Below are 21,088 nucleotides of genomic sequence, written 5' to 3'. Positions count from 1 at the left end.
TGGTATCCCTTTAATATTATACTCATAGAAGGATATTGTGAATTATAGGAATGTTACAAAACTTGAAAGAATCACAATAAGTACCCACAAAGACATACAATGTGCACACATACACACACACACACACACACACACACACACATGCTACTTTAGTATTTCTGTAACAATAAGTTTTAGGTCAGTGTAAATTTAGAAATGTTGCACAATGAATAGTCATTTTATCTAATTTGTACAATAGTCCGTGAAGTCTTTCATGAGAAAAATGAGCGAAATTATATGACAAGTAACATGGAGACTAAACAGTTAAATGGCTAATTCTACTGTTTTGGTATTTCTCCAACTTTCATGTAATTAAATGAGAGATCTGTTATTTATGTGATAAATTTCATCATGCATATCCCTTCTTGGCAGGCACAGAACATAGCCATAGGAAGAGGGGGTGAAACAGTAAAACTGAAGTCAATTGTATCAGACTTTTAACTTTTTATTTGATTATAATTTACTAATAAAATGGCCTTTCTAACACACTTAACCCACTTCTTCCATTTTTAAGATGTACTTCAATTCCACTTTAACGGATTCCTCTAAGCTTCTGAAACCTCTCTTGGTCTTCACATTTATCATCTGTGGAATAATCTGCGGGCTAACACGGATAACTCAGTATAAGAACCACCCAGTTGATGTCTATTGTGGCTTTTTAATAGGAGGAGGAATTGCACTGTACTTGGTAAATAATTTACTATTATCTTATAAACCAAAGTTTAAAATGGAAAACATGCATAGAATATTTTTCACTATAATAGCTTCCTTGCGATATATTTTATATTCAAGAGAAAATCTCTGGCCGCATCTCCATTCTATGCCAAAACACATATCCCACTTTCAGCAAAATCATTTATTGAACTCTTACTATGAGCCAGAAATTGTAATTTTAGAAAGATTTTTGAATTTTGTCTTTATGCCAACCAAACAGGAGGTGGGCAGGGACTACTATTAATAGTATAATTATAATGCTACAGATGAGGAAAGTGATTATTGCCGAAAGTAAGGTTAGTGAAAGCAAAAATTTAGTTAAAGGTTATATAACTTGCCCAACACCACAAATTTAGCACCTGAATGTAACTGTGATCCAACTAATACTGACTTCTTTAACACTACTCTTTTTTCAAGCCTGGTCTCCCTCTAAGGGAAATATCCTCAGCATAAGGAAACTGAGATTGTCCATTTCATTTTGTCATGCATGCATGCATTCATGCATTTTACATTTATTCAATATCTATTCTGTGCCAGGGATTATACTGAACATCGTAACACTGAGAAATGAGATGTATTCTTTAGAAGTTTACAATGTAAAGACTAACATAAATATAAATGGTTACAACATGTTAAACGATATAACAGGGTATGAACAAAGTATTTTGGGAATAGCAAACTGCCTGAGGAAGTTAGAAAAGATGTCACAAAAGTGATGTGTGTGTGTGTTGTTGTTGTTTTTAATGGGAGTTCCATGGGGTAAAGAAAGAAGGGAGGGCATTCAAGAAGAAGAAACTACATATGCAAAGAGACAGGCATCTGAAAGAGCAAGTGGAAGTGGAAGGTGGGGGAACAGGAGGAATGAGACATAATAGCCAGGTTTCCAGCATGGAACACCGGACAGATGATGACTTCATTAGCAGACCAGGTAAATGACAGATGAAGCAGATTTGTGGGGGTAAAGGGAGTTGAGGGGATCAATTGAATCAATAAGCAGTTGAGTAGTTGCTTCTGGAGTTCAAAAGAGCAATCAGTACTGGAGAAGGATATTTAATGGAAGTACCATTGTAGTTACTACGGGTATATAAAATTGCCAGGTCATAAAAATAAAAGGTAGCCAGGGAATACCAATAAACAAGTGACATGCAGAGGAAAAGGCAATAATGAAAGAAACGGAGAAGAGCTGACAGAAATAAAAATAAATTATCTGTAGCTACAGTTCTCAATCATGTGGTCTTAGTGCCCTTGGAAATGTATTACAAGAAAATGATTACCGAAATACAGGTAAAGTACTGAAGTGTGCTATAATTTTATATATAAAAGTTTTTTTATTTTCATAAACTGGCACAGTCAAGATTGTCACTTTAAAAGTTATTCTTACTCGCATGCGTTCTTCACTGAAGGAGAAAGGGATCAAATTAAAGTTGGTGTGCCAGGAATTGTGCATAAGCCTGGGTTGCCCATGGGAGTGTTAGTTGGCAATGTGCATTGCAGAAGAAATAAAGGAGACTGGAAATGCCACTCTCTAGTTTATGTATTGATTTTTGCATGTGTGTCATTTCATGACGTCCTGGAATTAGCATGGGATTTATAGCCCAAAAGATTTGGTTATTAATCCAAATTTTCCTCCACTTAGCCAAGTTACACAGCTTCTCAGAAGCCTGTTTCTTCACCTACAAAATAAAGATACTAACTCTCTGTCCCATGTCATAACAAGAATTAAACAACTACAGTCATGTGTCACATAATGATATTTTGGTCAACCATGGACCCCATATATAATACCATGGTGATCCCATAAGAATAGAGTACTGAATTTTTTCTATATGTTTTCTATATTTAGATACGCAAGTGCTTAACATTGTGTTACAATTCCCTAGAGTATTCAGTATAGTAACGCACTGTAGGATTTTGTAGCCTAGGAGCAATAGGCTATACCATAGAGCCTAAGTGTATGGGAGGCTATACCATCTAGATTTGTGTAAGTGAACTTTATGATGTTCACACAATGACAAAATCACCTGTCAATGCATTTCTTAGAATATATCCCTGTCATTAAGTGACACATGGCTGTACTTGTATGGAGAGCTTATAGTTTAGTGGAGGATTTTCCCCAACTTACAAATTTAAGTACAATTATTAATAGAACATGAGGTAGGGATTGCTCATTCTGGTGAGAGCATAGACAGATATTTAGAAGAAGGTTTCAACCAGGAATTAAAATACTTGAAGAGGCAGGAGCTTGACTTTATTTCATTTCTGTCTGCACTCTTGCCCTAAAATTGGAAAAATTTCAGTTCTAAGCCAATGCTTTGTTCATTGTTAAGCATTCTATAAAATGTTAAATCAATATTTTTTTGTTTTGAACTTGAATAGTAGACAGTGGTTACCTCCTTTTGAAATTAGCACACAAACAGGTGTCTGCTGCTTGATTTTTTTATCTCTAATACCAAGTATCTCAAAAACTGAAAGTCCGGCGGGGATTAGATCTTCTATGTGCCAAAAGGGTAATGATTTTGAGTCTGAACTTTAGCCTTTTTCCAAATTTTTGCTTCCCAAATCTAAAACAAACAAAAAAAGATCCACTGTGTATGAAGACAAAATTAAATAAAATCTGGCTCAAATTTAGTGCAATGGTACTAAATTGATCAAATAGTATTTCCCAATTTATGACCAAGCTTAAATCAGGAAAGAATCTAGGTGCCCCAATCTGGCGATGGTTTTTGCCCTCTCTTCCAAGAGCACCCTGTACAATGCTGAACACGCAAGGCTGTACTCAGCGTGAGTAGTAATAATATATGTCTCTGACCTTCTTTCAAAACATCATTTTTTATAAATGAGTTATTGTTCTATATTTTGTACACTTCTTCTACTTTCCATCATATGATTGAAAATGGAAGGTAAAATAAATCATTTAAGCCATTTGAGATGTCACTCAACAAGAAGTTCCTAAATCCAGAAAAATGAATTGCTTTGAAAAGCAGAAAAAAATGTCCTTACTTCTCTCTTGTCTGCTTTTTCTTCTGAAAATATACACAGGATAAGATTGACAAAAACATCCAGTAGGATGGAGAAAAGAATGGGGTTCACATTGCTAAGCAATTCATGCAGTGATTTATGATATAACTTACAAAGCATTTCCCTGCAAAAATATAGTTTTCATGTTTCATTATTTGTACTAGTCAATGGTGTATAGGAAGCATATACCTATGTATGTACTTCACTGGGTACTCTAAGGAAACCCTAGTGACTGTCTTCTAGTGCATGATATTTATTGCTTTCTCTCAAACACTAGGGCTTGTATGCTGTGGGGAATTTCCTGCCCAGTGATGAGAGTATGTTTCAGCACAGAGACACCCTCAGGTCTCTGACAGACCTCAATCAAGATCCCAACCGAGTTTTATCTGCTAAAAATGGTAGCAGCAGTGATGGAATTGCTCATACAGAAGGCATCCTCAACCGAAACCACAGAGATGCTAGCTCTTTGACAAATCTCAAAAGAGCAAATGCTGATGTGGAAATCATTACTCCACGGAGCCCCATGGGGAAGGAGAACATGGTTACCTTCAGCAATACCTTGCCTCGAGCCAATACCCCATCTGTAGAAGACCCTGTCAGAAGAAATGCGAGCATTCACGCCTCTATGGATTCCGCTCGATCAAAGCAGCTCCTCACCCAGTGGAAGAATAAGAATGAAAGTCGAAAGTTGTCCTTGCAGGTTATAGAGCCTGAGCCTGGACAGTCACCACCCAGATCCATAGAAATGAGGTCAAGCTCAGAGCCATCGAGGGTAGGGGTGAATGGAGACCACCATGGTCCTGGCAATCAGTACCTCAAAATCCAGCCTGGCGCTGTCCCCGGATGTAACAACAGCATGCCTGGAGGGCCAAGAGTGTCCATTCAGTCCCGCCCAGGGTCCTCACAGTTGGTGCACATCCCTGAGGAGACTCAGGAAAACATAAGCACCTCCCCCAAAAGCAGCTCTGCTCGGGCCAAGTGGTTAAAAGCTGCTGAGAAGACTGTGGCCTGTAACAGAAGCAACAGCCAGCCCCGAATCATGCAAGTCATAGCCATGTCCAAGCAGCAGGGTGTCCTCCAAAGCAGCCCCAAGAACACTGAAGGCAGCACGGTCTCCTGCACTGGCTCCATCCGCTATAAAACCTTGACAGACCATGAGCCCAGTGGGATAGTGAGGGTTGAGGCTCACCCAGAGAACAACAGGCCCATCATACAGATCCCGTCCACTGAAGGTGAAGGCAGTGGCTCCTGGAAGTGGAAAGCTCCTGAAAAGGGCAGCCTTCGCCAAACTTACGAGCTCAACGATCTCAACAGGGACTCAGAAAGCTGTGAGTCTCTGAAAGACAGCTTTGGTTCCGGAGATCGCAAGAGAAGCAACATTGATAGCAATGAGCATCACCACCACGGAATTACCACCATCCGCGTCACCCCAGTAGAGGGCAGCGAAATTGGCTCAGAGACGCTGTCCATTTCTTCTTCCCGCGACTCCACCCTGCGGAGAAAGGGCAACATCATTCTAATCCCTGAAAGAAGCAACAGCCCCGAAAACACTAGAAATATCTTCTACAAAGGAACCTCCCCCACACGGGCTTATAAGGATTGAGCGATGTCCATTCCATCATTTGGGCTACTCCCAAAAGACCATATGTTGATTCTACCTGTGTTCTGTTCCAGAGAATTGGGAAGTCTCACCAAGCTAGATTGTCTACCATCAACCCAGAACTCTGTAACTTTTCAGAACTGCTATACTCAAACTTGTAGATCTCACATCAAGGAGAGGGAAAAGCACAATGCAAGAACCTAACTAACGTGATGATGTGAAGAGTTTTCTTAAGACCTGTCGTCAAACTTAAAAGGTTTTGCAGAGGGCAGTATCAAAAGAAAGTGGTTTTCTTCAAATGTATACTACTTTACTTCCTGAATGTGCCAACTTTGGGGATTTTTCTTTATAGTGAGCTGTGGGAACCCAGAACACACACATTTTCCCTACAGCAGAGGCCATGCAGTATTATATATTCATTTTGCAGAATCTGCACCTACAGCTCAATACGGGTGGTGCTGATTATTATAGTACATATACCATGTAAACTCTCAAACTCTATTTAGCTGTGAAATAGTGGTGTGCAATTCCTTGTTAAAGAAATGCTACTTTATTAAGAAGATGCTGGCTGCTTTGTGTTAGAATAGGACACCCCGCAGCTTCTCTGTAGTGGCTCTGTCACAGTCAAAAAATGAAAAGGTTTTTGTGCATTTCTTCAAAATTCTGCTTTCTTCAACATCAAAAATTGTGTAGGAATATTTTCAGTGAAAGGGAATAACTAGTACTTTTCTGCATAGTTTTTCTGCTGCTTACTTTTTATTTAAGTATAGGTACTGCTAATGAATCCGTTTTCTTAGTGAGTAAATTTGCATAATTTTATAAATATATTATTTTAGAGAATCTTTTGAAATTGTTGTGATCATATTTTGCTTTCTATGGCTTCTCCTTAACTTATTGATTAATTTTTTGATGTTATAGATATGTTCTCCTATTTTAAAAGCAAAAATAACAATTGACATTCCTTGAGCAAAATATACTGCTGTGAATTTGCAAATAAGAAATCTGAGCCAAAACTTGACATTGTGGGTTACATTGCCAGAAATGTTGGTCAAGTTTGCCCTTAGATGTCTACAACTAGCTGGCATAGGTTGCCATCTTAACAAGTAATCTAAAAGTCCCATTTGGTTCTACATTATTAACTTTATTTTTCTATATCCTGATGACCAGTAAATTAGAGCCACACTGGTTAAGTTTGACTCTTGTCTCTAAAACATTTTTGTTAATTGGACACCAAGAGGAAGAATCTGAAAAAAAATCCATGTTGGTAAGTCAAAGTAACTCACGGTATAAATTAAGAATGACTTTCTTCAAAATATCTGAATAGGTGCAGTTTTAGTTTAACATGCAAACAACCATTGTTGCTACCTATCCTGAATCAAGCCTTGAGCCTAAATCAAAGCAAACCAATACCATTGATAAGAAGAAGATAAAAACAAAATATTTTGGAGTGTTTTCCAACTTAAAGTATGAAGACATACTCAGTTCTTGGAACTTAGTATTAAACCTTTTTTACGCCATTTCATAAGAATTCTGATATATACTTGATGATTGCCAAGGGGATGAAAGGAAACAACAGAGATGGTTGATCTGATCTTAGCTCACTTTCCAATAACAGAAGGAGTTGTTTACAGATGAATAGTATCACATCATTATCAATTTCCACATGAAAAAGGCGGAGCTTTCTAGAAAAACCAACCTCTAAGGCATTAGGAATTTAGCTGAAAACAGCAGAATTGAAAACTCTGGCAATAAAACATGGACTCAACCATATCCCTTCTGGCAATTTCCTTCTCAGAGAGGGGAGTGGGAATAAAATGTTGCCTTCCCCACTTCTCACCACCACCGCCATCATGACGCTCATACTGGCTTTTGCCAGTTTGTAGAGGGAAAGGTGGGCTGGTTTTAGTACTCTGAAGGACAAAAACAAACAAAAACCCCTGCTGCAGCATTTCAGGTGCAGTATGATATTTCCTAATCTTTCCTATTTCTTAACAAAAGATTTTAAAGTACTTCTGTAGTCATTGAAGTTTTTTTTTCTTTACATAAATATTGATATATTCTTTTTCTACTCAAAGTGCCAAAGGCTACAGTTTTTAATGACTTAACAAATTGTACCACATTGTTAAGGACATACAATGATAGACACTAGAACTCAGACCTCTGCATGTATATTTGATAACATGTCTTTTGTAAAAAAAAATTACAAAAAAATTTGTTTACATTCCACTGGTACCTTAATTTAAAATAAATCAGACTAAAAGGTGGTATCTCTTCTTAGTGTTCTATTTATCTTATTTGCTAATGGGAGCACTTCTTCCTTTGTTAGGCTGTGCTTTACTGATAAAACCAAGTATTGAATAAAGAGAGTTAATTATCTTTTTAAAGTAAATAAAATTATGAAAATATATATAGTATATATAAAGTATCGTGTTTAAAAAAATGTTATGCAATGTTTTCCAAACTGATAAAGTTTGTAAAGTGCTATAAATGTATTTTGTTAAGTACAGATAAAAGCTATTGTGTGAGTATATTGTGCTAAAATCATAGAAATAAAGATTAGATTTCTTCATCAAAATTGGAATAGTTTGGTTTTTACTTCAGAGTCTGAATAGATAATAGCTTAGCTTATAGGAAAATAACAGGAAATAAGAAAAATCAGAATTGATTAAATTCACAATTGTTTAGGAATGGGTTACAACTAAGAAAGAAAAGTTTCTCAATCTATGACATGTTTTCTTATTGTTTAGAATTTTCTTTTACACTTATTAAAGGAGCTCTTTTATACTTTACACATATTTTTGCATATCAATGTTACAGTGTATGAAAAAGAAAATATGAAGGACTTGACTAAGAGTAGTTGATGTACTTATTTTCCCAAACAGTAGCGTCCTTTATGTCATCATGGCCATTGGCGTTGCAGCTTTTCTTAAAAGAATGCTTCAACATTAACTCCACGATATTCTTTCAAGCCATTAAGACTCATCATATGAATTTTACTGCTGATGATTTGTACATCTCACTGGAAGGTATTAGCACAAGTTTTTAGACCACAACCAGAACTTAGGATTTACTCAAATGGTCCTAAGGAGTTTGTTGAATGATATGTGAAGTTACAAATGTCCAGTAATGCCACCAAGTTCATGTAGCTGTCCAATCGCAACCAAGCTCATACATACCAGGCAACAACATCACAATCGCTATCTGGCCAACAGCCAATGTAAGATCCTATTAATTGTAGGAAACATCCTGGTTTTAGAGAAGTTAACATGTGAAAAAACAGTATGTATCTTATATAATGGGTGAAATACAGTTTCTCTAGGTCTTTAAATTAAACTTCTCTAGGTCTTGATTTTTTCATTTCTAAAATGGAGATATTCAGCCATATTTTCCTTTCTAAAGGATGTCTTAAAGTTCTCAATTTCTATGGATTATCATTATGCATTTTATCCAATGAGCAAAAACTGGTAAGAAAATAGGAAATCCCTTGATGATCTAAAATAAGTAACTAATTAGTATTGCCATCTTTGACTGCAAGGTTAATAGAAGCAAGCCAACTGGGGGTGCTGAAAGCCTACATCAACTATTTCACCACATAACATAACAAAACAGGTGACCTGTATACATATACCCCTAGTCCTAGTACCTTTCTCATGAGGCAACAGGTGAGTAGATTCTTGGTTATTATACACCTAGGAAGCTATCATTAAGGGCCCTGCTATTTCTGTCTTTTATAGGTCAAGTCTTTACTTGATGTCTATAGGTAATTTCATATTACAGGTCAAAGGGAATATGAACATGTATGCATGATTCAGAGAGTAATGTAATTAATATAAATGAAAAAATCAAAATGAATTAAGATGATTTAATCTAAAAAAACAGCAACCATGGCTTGGAAAATTGTCAAAGGCCTGTCTGTGACTGAAATATCCAAATTTCCTTTGCTTAAATATGTTTCTGCCTTTATTCTGTAAGAAGATTCTAAAATTCCCTTGGATCAAATGTTCCCATTTGAAGAAAACATGTATTTCAGTAATAGTATATAGATTGCAAGTAAGATCTATTTATGGAAGATCCCCATTGACAATGCTTTCAAGTTGAAAGAATATTTAGATGAGCCATTTGATATAGAAGTGACATTTATTTCACTGTCGAAACAATTGTCAGCCAAACAAAGTCCTAATTTTGTGTATTTGTGCACCACAGTTAATGACAAGTGAAACTATAGTTCTGCCACCAATTCTACTTAACAAACTTGAATGCCCTTTTCATCTCCTTTACTCCCCTACCTTAAGATTCTGTCATTGATGAGAAAAATGTATCTAAATTCGAAAGTTACATTTTCAAAATGGTACAACTGACCATTAGATGAATGAGTTTGAAGAAGAGAAAATATGAAAATTGCATTTGTATAAAATCTCATTTTCTATTTATCACTTTTTATGCCTGGCTACTTCCTTATAAGAGTGAGAGAGAGGAAGTAAAGGATAAGCCTCTTTGTCTTTAAAAAGATGATATAAGGCCAGCCATGGTGGCTCACGCCTGTAATCCCACCACTTTGGGAGGCCAATGCAGGCGGATCACCTGAGGTCAGGAGTTCAAGACCAGCCTGGCCAATGTGGTGAAACCCCATCTCTACTAAAAATGCAAAAATTAGCCGGGCATGGTGCTGGGCACTTGTAATGCCAGCTACTCAGGAGGCTGAGGTAGGAGAATCCCTTGAACCTGGGAGGCAGAGGTTGCAGTGAGCAGAAATCATGCCACTGCACTCCAGCCTGGGCGACAGAATGTGACTCTGTCAAAAAAAGAAAAAAAGAAGAAGAAGAAAAGAAAAAAAGATGATATAGAAGTGACCATCATTTATAATCCACTCGATTGACCCAAACTAGGTCCAGTTAAACTTTTCCTTTTATGAGTCATGCTTTTAAGGTCAAATCTAGAATATTAAAATAATTCTCAAAACTCAACTGTAGAATAAAAACAGAGTAAATTTAAAAAGTAAACAAGTAAAAAAAAAATGGACAAAAATATGTACAGAAGTTTCACCAAAAAAGCATATACAGATGGCAAATAAACACATGAATAGATATTCCGCATCATTAGCCATTTGGAAAATGCTAATCACAACCACAATAAAATATCACTAGTCATCTATCAGAATGATTAACATTAAAAATAGTAATAATATCAAAAATAGCAATAATGTGGAGAAACTGAATCACTCATATACTGCTGGTGGGGATGTAAAAGGTACAACCACTCTGAAAAAACAGATTTATAATTTATTTTAAAAACTAAGCGTACACTTAACTATACAACCCAGCAATTGCACTCTTGAGCATTTATCCCACAGAAACAAAAACTTATCTGCCCACAACAAAAATGGTACATATATATTCATAGCTTCTTTGTTACTAATAGCCAAAAACTAGGAATAACTCAGGTGTCCTTTAATGGGTGAATGATTAAACAAACTATTATATAATCATATCACAGAATATTATTCAGCAATAAAAAGAAATGAACTATTGATACCCCCACCAACTTGATTGAATCTCCAGAGAATTATATGGAATGAAAAAGCCAACACGAAACAGTTATACAATGCATGAATTTATCTCATGTAATAAACAGTATAGATACAAGCAATCTGTATTTGGAGAGGTGGATTTTCATCTTTAATACATGGCTTTCAAGGTTGTTCTAATTGCCACAATTTCCAAGCAGAAGTAGGAGTAGGAGGGAGGAAGTCAAGGATAAGTAGCTTTACCTTTAAGAAGATGACATAACTGGCATCCATTATTTATGATCTACCCAACTGGCCCAAACTATTAGTTTGGTGCAAAAGTAATTATTATGTTGGTCCCATTGAAAGTAATGGCAAAAACCGCGATGACTTTTGCACCAACCTAATAGACCACCTTGCTGCAAGAAAGGCTGAAGAAAGTACTCTCTAGCTGGGAGGCGCTGTGCCCAGATAAAATTGTGTGTGTGTCTTTTCTAAGTAGGTAGAAGAGGATGAGAATAATTCCCGGGAACTAATGATCAGTCTCTGTCATACCAGCTTCAAAACTCTTCACAATCTAACCTGCAAATTCCTATAGTCTACTACTTCTCCAGGAAAACCTGTTTGATAGATAGATATATAGATAGATGATAGATAGGTAATTAAACATTTTTAAATAATCAAATAATTAAGCTTCTGACATCACTAGAGTTAGTGCATTTTTTAAAAGGGCTAACCTCATCTCTCCTTTTTGAAACTACTTAAAGATCCTTGATCTGTATGACCAATGCATTTACTTAATCATACAGTTTGTATGATTAATCAATTTGATAAATGAGACATTGAATATTTACTACACACTGAACTGTAAGTTCTTTATAAGCAGTTCTAGCACAACAGGTGTTTAATAGCTATAGAATAATTGAATGAGTACAGTGTGCTCTATCTACTGTGAATAAAAAATAAATAAAATAAGTAAATGAGACTTATTTGGAAGAGAAAGGAATGGTTATCCATTTGATTGTGCCCTGAAGTTCCAGTTTCTCAAAAATCCACTCTGAGACCCTGAAGCCAAACTTATGCTATTTATGTTTTTCCCTTTTTTCTTATTTGAAGCATGTTTAAGAAGTGTTGACATAGTATAAGCCAGATTTCTTGGAACAAGCTGTCTTCTCACAATACATATGATTTAGCAACAGTTGTTTGTTCAGATGTTCCCACCTCCACAGTAAACTTTGTGGAGGCAAGTGCCAATAAAGTATACCTACTTATTCCAATATTTAAAAAACAAAAACAAAAAAACAGAAAACCCTCTGTATAGTCAAGCATGCAAGGTTTTTTCTTAATTCAAAATCAAATAATAGACCAGGACCTACAGTGATTTCTTTGTACCTGGCATATCCACTGCACTCTTCTTGCTACTCAATGTGCCACTCAAATATCACAATATCTTTCAGAATTCTAGAGTAGTGAGAGTCTTTGAGGTCAGATGGACAAGTATTCAAATTTCAGCACCACCTACTGTGTGCCTCAGTTTTCTTATCTGTACAAGAAGTATAATAATTTAGGGTTGTTATGGGGATTAAATTAATAAATATAGGTAGAATATTTAAAATACTATGTGACATTTAGTAAGCAGCACATAAATGTTCTTTCTTAGTTTTATTATTTGGAAGTGTTCTGTGGCTTCTTTGTCTCCAGTCCTCACTTCTCCCTAGAATTCTAGACTTAAATATGTAACTCCCTACTTCATTGATATCTTTACTTAAATATCTATAACTATCTCATATTTAACATTTTCAAAATACACTTCCTGATTTCTACTCCCAAACTTGTTTATTTCTGTTAGTAATATCTAACTCTCCACCCTCCCACCAAGCTGCTAAAAAAAATTCTAAACTCTATCCTTAATCCATTCTTTTCTCTCACCATTCACTCTTGAACTAAGTCTTATCAGCTCTTCCTCCAAAATATAACCCAACTATGATCGCTTTTTCCTATCATCACTGCCTTTACCCTTAGCTATCTCACCATCAACTCTTGATACTCTTATCCAGGCTTGGGGCTCCCCTTATAGTCTTCAGGTGGCAGTCAAGGTGAACTTATTTAAAAAAAATCAGATCAGATCTCCTCCAAATAGTCTCCAAATGGCTTATGGAAATTCAGATTCTAAAAAGATTGAAACTTCAGATATGGCTATCCAGTTTCCTTCATTGGCAGATAGGTTTCCTCGTGAACAAATTTCAATATTCAGTGATGTTATCTATGACATGGAGAAAGTAGAATGAATTCGATCTGAGCAGAGGACCCAGTGAGAAAAGACTGCCACTGTCACTTTTACTTCAATGACATTACTCATGGGATCTAAGACTATCTAGTGACCTCAATTAATCAAAAGTTACCTCCATTATTAATACCCCAAAACAATTATTTTAGTTATACAATTGGTAAATAATTATGATTCACATTCAACATGTCTATGTTTCAGGCACTCCGTTAGATTTAAATCTTCAACGTTTCATCATAGTGATAGAAAATGGGTTTTCAAAGATCCCAAAACTTCTTTAGTTTGTTTATTTGGTAAGAATAAGAAGTGTGTGTGCGTGTGTGTGTGTGTGTGTGTGTGTGTGTGTGTGATTTAAAATCACAGCCTTCCAGAGCATAATTCTATTAACTGCCATCTACTTAAAAAAAAATTAAACATCATTTAACATATGCCCAAGTCACCAGATTATTAATATTAAACTCTTCAACATACATATGGCAAGGTCAAAATTTGTGCCCTGCATACAAATATACAAAACAAGACAGAATGGTTTTTTTTACCATTACTGTTCTCAGGCTGCTTTGAAGCACCCATCTTGGTGGTAGTCTGGAGATTATGTACCAAAATTATCAGTTAAAGGTATATCAGCCACTTTTCCTACAAAAGTCTCTCTTGGATAAAGGCCTCAGGGAACAGGGCAAAAAGGCTAATGTGTCCAGATGGCAGTAGGATTAGTCATAACTAGCCCATATGCCAAACCTTGAATTTTATTATGAGCCCTCACTAGCTTAACTTCCATGTCTTTTAATGCTGCTTGTACCTGCTGCTACAGTGGGCAGCCAGAAAAATTGAGGTATGTTCTTTCAGTGTGTTGGGTCCTGTGATTATCCTTCACTGACTTGACACTATCCCGTCACTTGTTGGAATTCCAGATTCTCTGAGTCTCAGCCATATTTTCTTTCTTACTCCAGGTGAGGATGTGCTGCTATGGAGGCACTTCACTCACTTCTTTCCACAAAATTCCATGGCAGACCCATGGCCTTCAAATCAGTTGTCTCCTGTGTTTCTACTGAGCATATTTGGGAAACTCTGTTGCCTACACACCACAGGGGAACCAAGACTCATGGGGCATTTCGTCTGATGCTCTCTGTTTTATTCCTTTACTAGCAATTTCCAACTAATCATTGCACCTCAAGTTTATAAGCATGAATAAAACACCATTTCCTTATTTGAGGAATTCATAGGCTGGTGAGGAAGAAAAGGATAAAACAGGTCATTTGGTGAGGTAAGTCTCAAGGTACAACTGGCACACGAAGATGGGAATGGTTTCCCTCTCTTAGATCCAAGTTGGCCATCAGAATCTCTAAGACAGGAATTCTGGTCTGCAATGATAGCACTTGTAAGGTAGTAAATCTAAAATCAAGGCAACGTTATTCAAATGTGACTCTCTCTGCAACTTTGAAGGTTTCCTTGTCTTAGAAAAAATATACCAAAAACTCTCCCTTATCCCAATGACTGAAGTCAACTAATCAAGGCAGGCTCTCTACTGCTGCTGGACATACACAGAATTAAAGAAGATACTAAAGAATGGAAAAAAAAGGGCTCTAACCAACTGCTAAAAAAAACTGGTTACTACAATGAAAAGCCAGGTTAAAGAAAAAGAACTTGGAAAGTTAAACTCTTCACAAGGACCCATAGTGGATCACCGATGGGCCCTTGTGAAGAGTTTAACTTCCTGGGTTCTTTTTACTTAGATCACAGTTTCTCATTTTGCTTCTATTTATTTAAGTTTCTTAAAAACACTTTTTCCTTTTTCTTCTCTCTGTTGAGCAAAATTCTAACTCATCTCCTACTGACAGGAGCTTGTTTCACCCAATGCCACCTACCTTTTTTAAGGCTCTACTTAAGTGTTAGAATAATGCCTTGGGAGTAGAGGTTCTGGGAAGAGTCTTTGGAGCCCTTTGGCTATCTAAGTCCACCAAGAAATTTAAATTTGGGCCATTTGAGATTTCCCCATCAGAATGAGCTGCAGATAAGTTCCTTTACTCTTCCACTGGGGTAACTATTGAATATCTCCCCACCCCCTCTCTCTAATGTGAATGTATTTCTGTTGAGATATTACTTTTATCCTTCATAAGCATCACTATCTCAGTTTTCATCCTCTTCTCTTATGTCCCTTTCTTGAGATTTTGTATCTCTTCTTCTCAGACAGACTTCTCAGACTTCTTCTTCAAGGACAAGTATTTATAAGCTTTCTTTTATTCTTGACACGGTTGTCCTTGGTTTAGTCTTCATTTGTCTTTGGTTTACCATGTTTCTTTCCTTCTGGGTTTTTCTCCTCCCCTCCCACCCCCAAGAACACTTACATAGGTTCTAAGCTGGTCCCTTTCTGATAATACTCATGTTTAAATCTGAGCTGTTCTTCTAGAGACAGTTTTTTGTCTAGAGATTGTGTGGAAACATCTTCACTGACCTCTTGTCTTAAAAAAAATCCAGGATTGTTTTTAAACACATATATTTTGCTAGATTATACTTAGCATAGTACAGATCTATTTTTTTAATTTTTTTCTAATTATCTAATAATGTGTTAATTAATTCCTTTAAAAACACTGAAATCTCGGCTAAAATTAAAACTCACCATTAAATACAACATCAGCATCATATTTAAATGGTACAGGCAACAACTTAGGAATGCATGAAATGCACACACCCACATAAACACAAAAGATACATACACAATATAACAAAACCATTCATACACAATATAACAAAAATAAGATCTAAATATTCCTTTATAAGAAGGTAAGTTTAATTATGAGTAAAAAACAAGCATTACATAAAATAATTTTAAAATTCTAGACCAATAAATAATTTTCACACATTAGAATACAAGATTATTAGTGAAGGCTGTGGGTTCAGTGAGGCAGCCTCTTCCCAATTCTGAACTACGCAGTTAAGAAATATTTAGCCTCCCTTTCTGACAAATTTCACTGCCTGACAGTATTCTGGCAATAGCTATAATATTTTTAAAACATAAACAACAGTATATTTGACCTGATTCAATCAAAAATCATTTAAAGCAAGCAACATATTTACCATAAGATTTTCTTGTAATTTTTATCTTTTTATAGTCTCAAACTACCACTTTTCTCCTAGGCCTACGTAATACTGCCCCTACTCACTACTCTTAACATTTACACGAAAACTATTTAATGGATTAGTGTTCATTTGTTTCCCTAGAATAACTACCCACTGTAGGAACTCTAATGCCACTTTCGATTCTAAAAGCATTTTAAAACATGTCAAGAACATGCTAAAAAAATGAAGTTTCCTTACAGTTTTCTTCAGTGAGGGCATGGTTTGGGTTCTTTTTTTTTTGGCATTTGATCACTCCTCCCCCTCTTTAACCCCTCACTGTTTCATAAATCACAGCAAATATTTCTCCATGATTTTTTGGAAAAAAATTTGGAAGAAGAGAACATTTTTGCCAGTCTTTTTGCCTAAATGCCAAATATCTGTGAGTGCTATTCTCATATCCAAATAACCAAAGCAGATCCTATTTTTTTTGGTGGCTAGCAGTACCTTCACCATAGAAACAGCTTTCTGGCTATAGTTGTACCTGTGAATCACATATACATAGTGACAGCAACAAGTTCCCGATTCTACAACACATTTTAACCCATTCAGTACACAACAGGTGTCCCACATATATTGATCATTCCTTCTTTCACCTACTTCATTTGAATAGCCACCTGACCACATGCATTTAACTTCTCTCTGTCCCAAAACACTATTAAATCAAATGTAGAAAAACAAACAAATAAAAAATAATTACCTACAAAGACAAGGAAAATGGAAGAGAACGTAATAGCAGATGAATATTTTAAAATCATTTTGTAAAAATGTAGATACTGGAGTGGTAGCTATATTAGTAAATTTTAAAAAAGGAAAAAGGAGATTTGCAATCTATATACCTCCAGAGGGGTAAGCCTAAAAGGAAGAAACCCCTGAAAGGCTCAGGTCTCAAAGACTATAGGAACTTCAGTCCATAAGGGTAGATTACACAAATAAAAACAAGTGGCTTGTAGAAAGCATGTACATAGATCATTTGTCTTCCCTATACCCTTTATGTGCAGCCATCTGTCAACCCCTTCCATAGAAAAGACTGGCGGGTTATATTTAGGGTAAATAACACAAACGTGAGGTGCAATGGGGACAAGTTGGATGTGTAGGTCTCAAAAAAAGGGGGTATGTGAAGTCTGACCTGTAAGACTCTCATTCCACATTTTTGGTAGAATACTGCAATTAGCTGATACAACTCCCACCTTCCCAACCAAGCTTCAGATTGGATGATTCTTCTCTGAAGAAATGGAAGAAATGAACAGTTCCATGCAAAATATTCCCACATGCTGACATCTGAAGATCCCTACTCACATGGTTGACTTACTCCTTGATCTTTCTAGAATATACCACTAATCAAAAGCATTGCTCATCCACACAATTTCCAACCAATACTTTAGTGTTTTGCAACAAATATGAATGGATAGCCAAACTTAGCATTACATGTTTGTTAAAAACTTCCATGTGAAAGATAGAGACCAAAACAAAACAAACTATAAAATAGTATTCAGAAAAAAACAAAAAATTCAGATAGGAGAATAAATTTTTGTGAGAAAACTACAATTAAATTCCTCAGAGATAACAGAAGATATTACATCTATGAAACAGGAATAGGATGCATGAAAATAAGCTAACCTGAGAATAAGAATTCTTGAAATTAAAAATATGATAAAAATACGATAAAATTTTTAATCAAAGATTTAAAAGGCAAAAGCAAGCAAATCTCTTGGAAATTAGAGGAAAAGGACAAATGAGCAATACAGCTGAAAGGAAGGAAGGAAGGAAGGAAGGAAGGAAGGAAGGAAGAGAAGAAATGAGGAAAAAGAAAATGAGAATAGTAATCCTAGAAGTCCAATATAAAGGGAAAAGTATTGAATAATACAAGAATTTTTTTTCAGACTGAAGGACCTAACACTATAACTTGCAAGAGCCCATGAAATATATAAAAAGATAATAAAAATAACCACACCAAGATACCATCATGAAATTTAAAAGAAAGAAAATAATCTACTTCTTGAAAGAACAAGAGAGAAACAGAAATAAAATAACATCAGCCTTCTCCATTATTAATACCAGATGTGAGAAAACAGTTGAGTAAAATTTGTAAGTTTAAAATTGAGAAAGAAAATTATTTTCAATCTAGGATAGCATAGCTCACCAAACCATCATGTAAAGGTAATATGTAAATAGTAAAAATAAGAAACTAGAAATGTGTAGTCTCAGAAAATTTATTCCTTACACACTCTTTAATGTATTCATTTATTAATTCATTCATTTAAAATATGTAATTAATAATGTATATCTGGTTTTTGCTAGTATCATGCTGTTTTGATTACTATAGCTTTGTAGTATATTTCAAAATCAGGTCATGTGGTGCCTCCAGCTTTGTTCATTTTTCTCCAGACTGCTTTATCTATTGGGGTCTATGGTGGTTCCATACAAATTCTAGGATTATTTTTCTATTTCTGTGAAAAATAACATTGAAATTTTAATGAGTATTGCATTGAATATGTAAATAACTTTGGGTAGTATTGGACATTTTAACTAAATTATTCCAATCCATGAGAATGGGATATCTTTCTATTTATTTCTGTTGTTTTCAATTTCTTTCATTAATGTTTCATAGTTTTTCAGTATACAGATCTTGAACCTTTTTAGTTAAATTTACTCCTGTCTTTTTTTAATGCTATTGTAACTGAGATTGCTTTCTTGATTTCTGCTTTAAATAATTGTTATTGTATAGAAATCCTACTGATTTTTGTATGTTGATTTTGTGTTCTGCAACTTTATTGAATTCATTTATCCGTTATAACAGGTTTTTTGGTGAAATCTTTAGGGTTTTCTATATACAAACACATTAGCCAATGGAATAGGATGAAAAGCCCAGATATAAACCCACGCACTTATGGTCAATTAATTTTCCACAAAGGTGTCACAAACATACAATGGTGAAAGACAGTCTTTTCAAAACAAATGGTGTTGGAAAAACTGGACATTCACATATAAAAAGTGAAGTTAGAGCCTCATCTTGTACCATATACAAATATCTACTTGAAACAGATTAAAGACTTAAACATAAGACCTTAAACTGTAAAACTATTAGGATAAAATGGGAAAATTCTTCATGACATTTATCTGGGCAGTGATTTCTTGGCTATAACCTCAAAAGCAAAGGCAAAAAAAAGCAAAAATAGACAAATGGAATTTCATTTCAAAAATATTTTACATAGCAAAGAATATAATTAACAGAGTGAAGAGACAACCCATGGAATAGAAAAGTAAATATTTGCAAATCATATATCTTGTAAGGGGCAAATATCCAAAAATATATAAGGAAGTCAACTCAATAGCAAAAAAAAAAAGATAACCTGATTAAAAAATGGACAAAGAGCCGGGCACAGTGGCTCACACCTGTAATGCCAGCACTTTGGGAGGCTGAGACAGGTGGATCACCTGAGGTCAGGAGTTCGAGACCAGCCTGACCAACATGGCAAAACCCCGTCTCTACTAAAAATACAAAAATTAGCCAGGCGTACACCTGTAGTCCCAGCTACTCAGGAAGCCAAGGCAGGAGAATCGCTTGAACCCGAGAGGTGGAGTTTGCAGTAAGCCGAGATCACGCCACCAAACTCCTTCCAGCCTAGGTGACAGAGGGAGACTCCATCTCAAAGCAAAAAAAAAAAAAAAAAAAAAAAAAAGACAAAGGACATGAACACATAAACAGACAGCTCTTAAAAGTAGACATATGAATGGCCAACCGATATATGAAAAAATGCTCAGTGTCGCTAATCATCAAAGAAATGCAAATTAAAACCACAATGAGCTATCACCTCACACCTGTTGAATGGCTATTATCAAAAAGTGAAAAGATAACAAATGTTGGCAAGCAGAGGAAACCACTGCACACTGTTTGTGGGAATGTAAAGTAGTATATACCCGTTATGGAAAACAATATTGAAGTTCCTAAGAAAACTAAAACTAGAATTACCATAGAATCCAGCAATCCCACTTATGGGTATAAATCCAAAGAAATTGAAATTTGTATGTTGAAAAAATATCTACATTCCCATGTTCATTGTGGCATTATTCACAATAGTCAAGATATGAGAGCAACTTAAGTGTCTGTCAGTGGATCAATGGATAAAGAAAATGTAGTATATACACATGGTGGAATACTATACAGCTTTAAAAAAAAAGCAGGAAATTCTGTCATTTGGAACAACCTGGATGAACATAGAGTACATTAAGTTAAGTGAAATAAGGCAGGCACAAAAAGACACATTCTGCATCTTCTCACTTATATGTGGAACCCAAAGAAGTCAAACTCACAGAAGCAGAGATGGTTACTGGAGGTGGGGGTAAGGGGGTAGAAAAATGAGATGTTAGGCAAAAGATAGAACACTTCAGTTAGACAAGAGAAATAAGTGTTAGTGATCTATTGCACACCATGGTGACCATAGTTAGTTATAATGTATTTTATATCTCAAAATTGCTAAAAGAGTAGATTTTAAATGTTCTCACCACAAAAAAATAGTAAGGTGAGATAATGAATATACTAATTCACTTTATTTCATTATTCTATAATGTCTACATATATCAAACATCACAGTGTACCCCATAAATATATATAATTATTTTATCAATTAAAAATAAATAAAAACTAAAATATTTAAAGAGTATCTCCTATGTGCTAAGTACTGTTCTCTGTTTTTGAGATGTAGCATGGGAAAAAAGTTTCTTATTTCATAATGCTTAGGAAGTGTTGGCAAGTTTGCTTTAACAAATGAGAGAGTAAATGAGAAAGAAGATATAGGATCCAAAACACAAT

General features: G+C 35.4%; 1 protein-coding gene across 1 annotated transcript in view; it reads left to right on the top strand.

The window, feature by feature from the left end:
* The window catches only part of PLPPR4 (phospholipid phosphatase related 4), a 44,867-nt gene extending 36,920 nt beyond the window's left edge, over positions 1-7,947 (top strand). Inside the window, exons 6-7 of the mRNA XM_024252151.2 lie at positions 554-727; positions 4,049-7,947. Of these exons, the coding sequence (XP_024107919.1) occupies positions 554-727; positions 4,049-5,374 (1,500 nt within the window). The 3' untranslated portion in view covers positions 5,375-7,947. The remainder of the gene's footprint in view (positions 1-553; positions 728-4,048) is intronic.
* Positions 7,948-21,088: the final 13,141 nt, after the last annotated feature.

The sequence above is a fragment of the Pongo abelii genome, chromosome 1, assembly GCF_028885655.2.
Source record: "Pongo abelii isolate AG06213 chromosome 1, NHGRI_mPonAbe1-v2.0_pri, whole genome shotgun sequence".
NCBI classification, from domain to species: Eukaryota; Metazoa; Chordata; class Mammalia; order Primates; family Hominidae; genus Pongo; species Pongo abelii.
The sequence above is the reverse complement of the archived record's forward strand: the minus strand, read 5'-3'. Positions and strand labels throughout refer to the sequence as shown.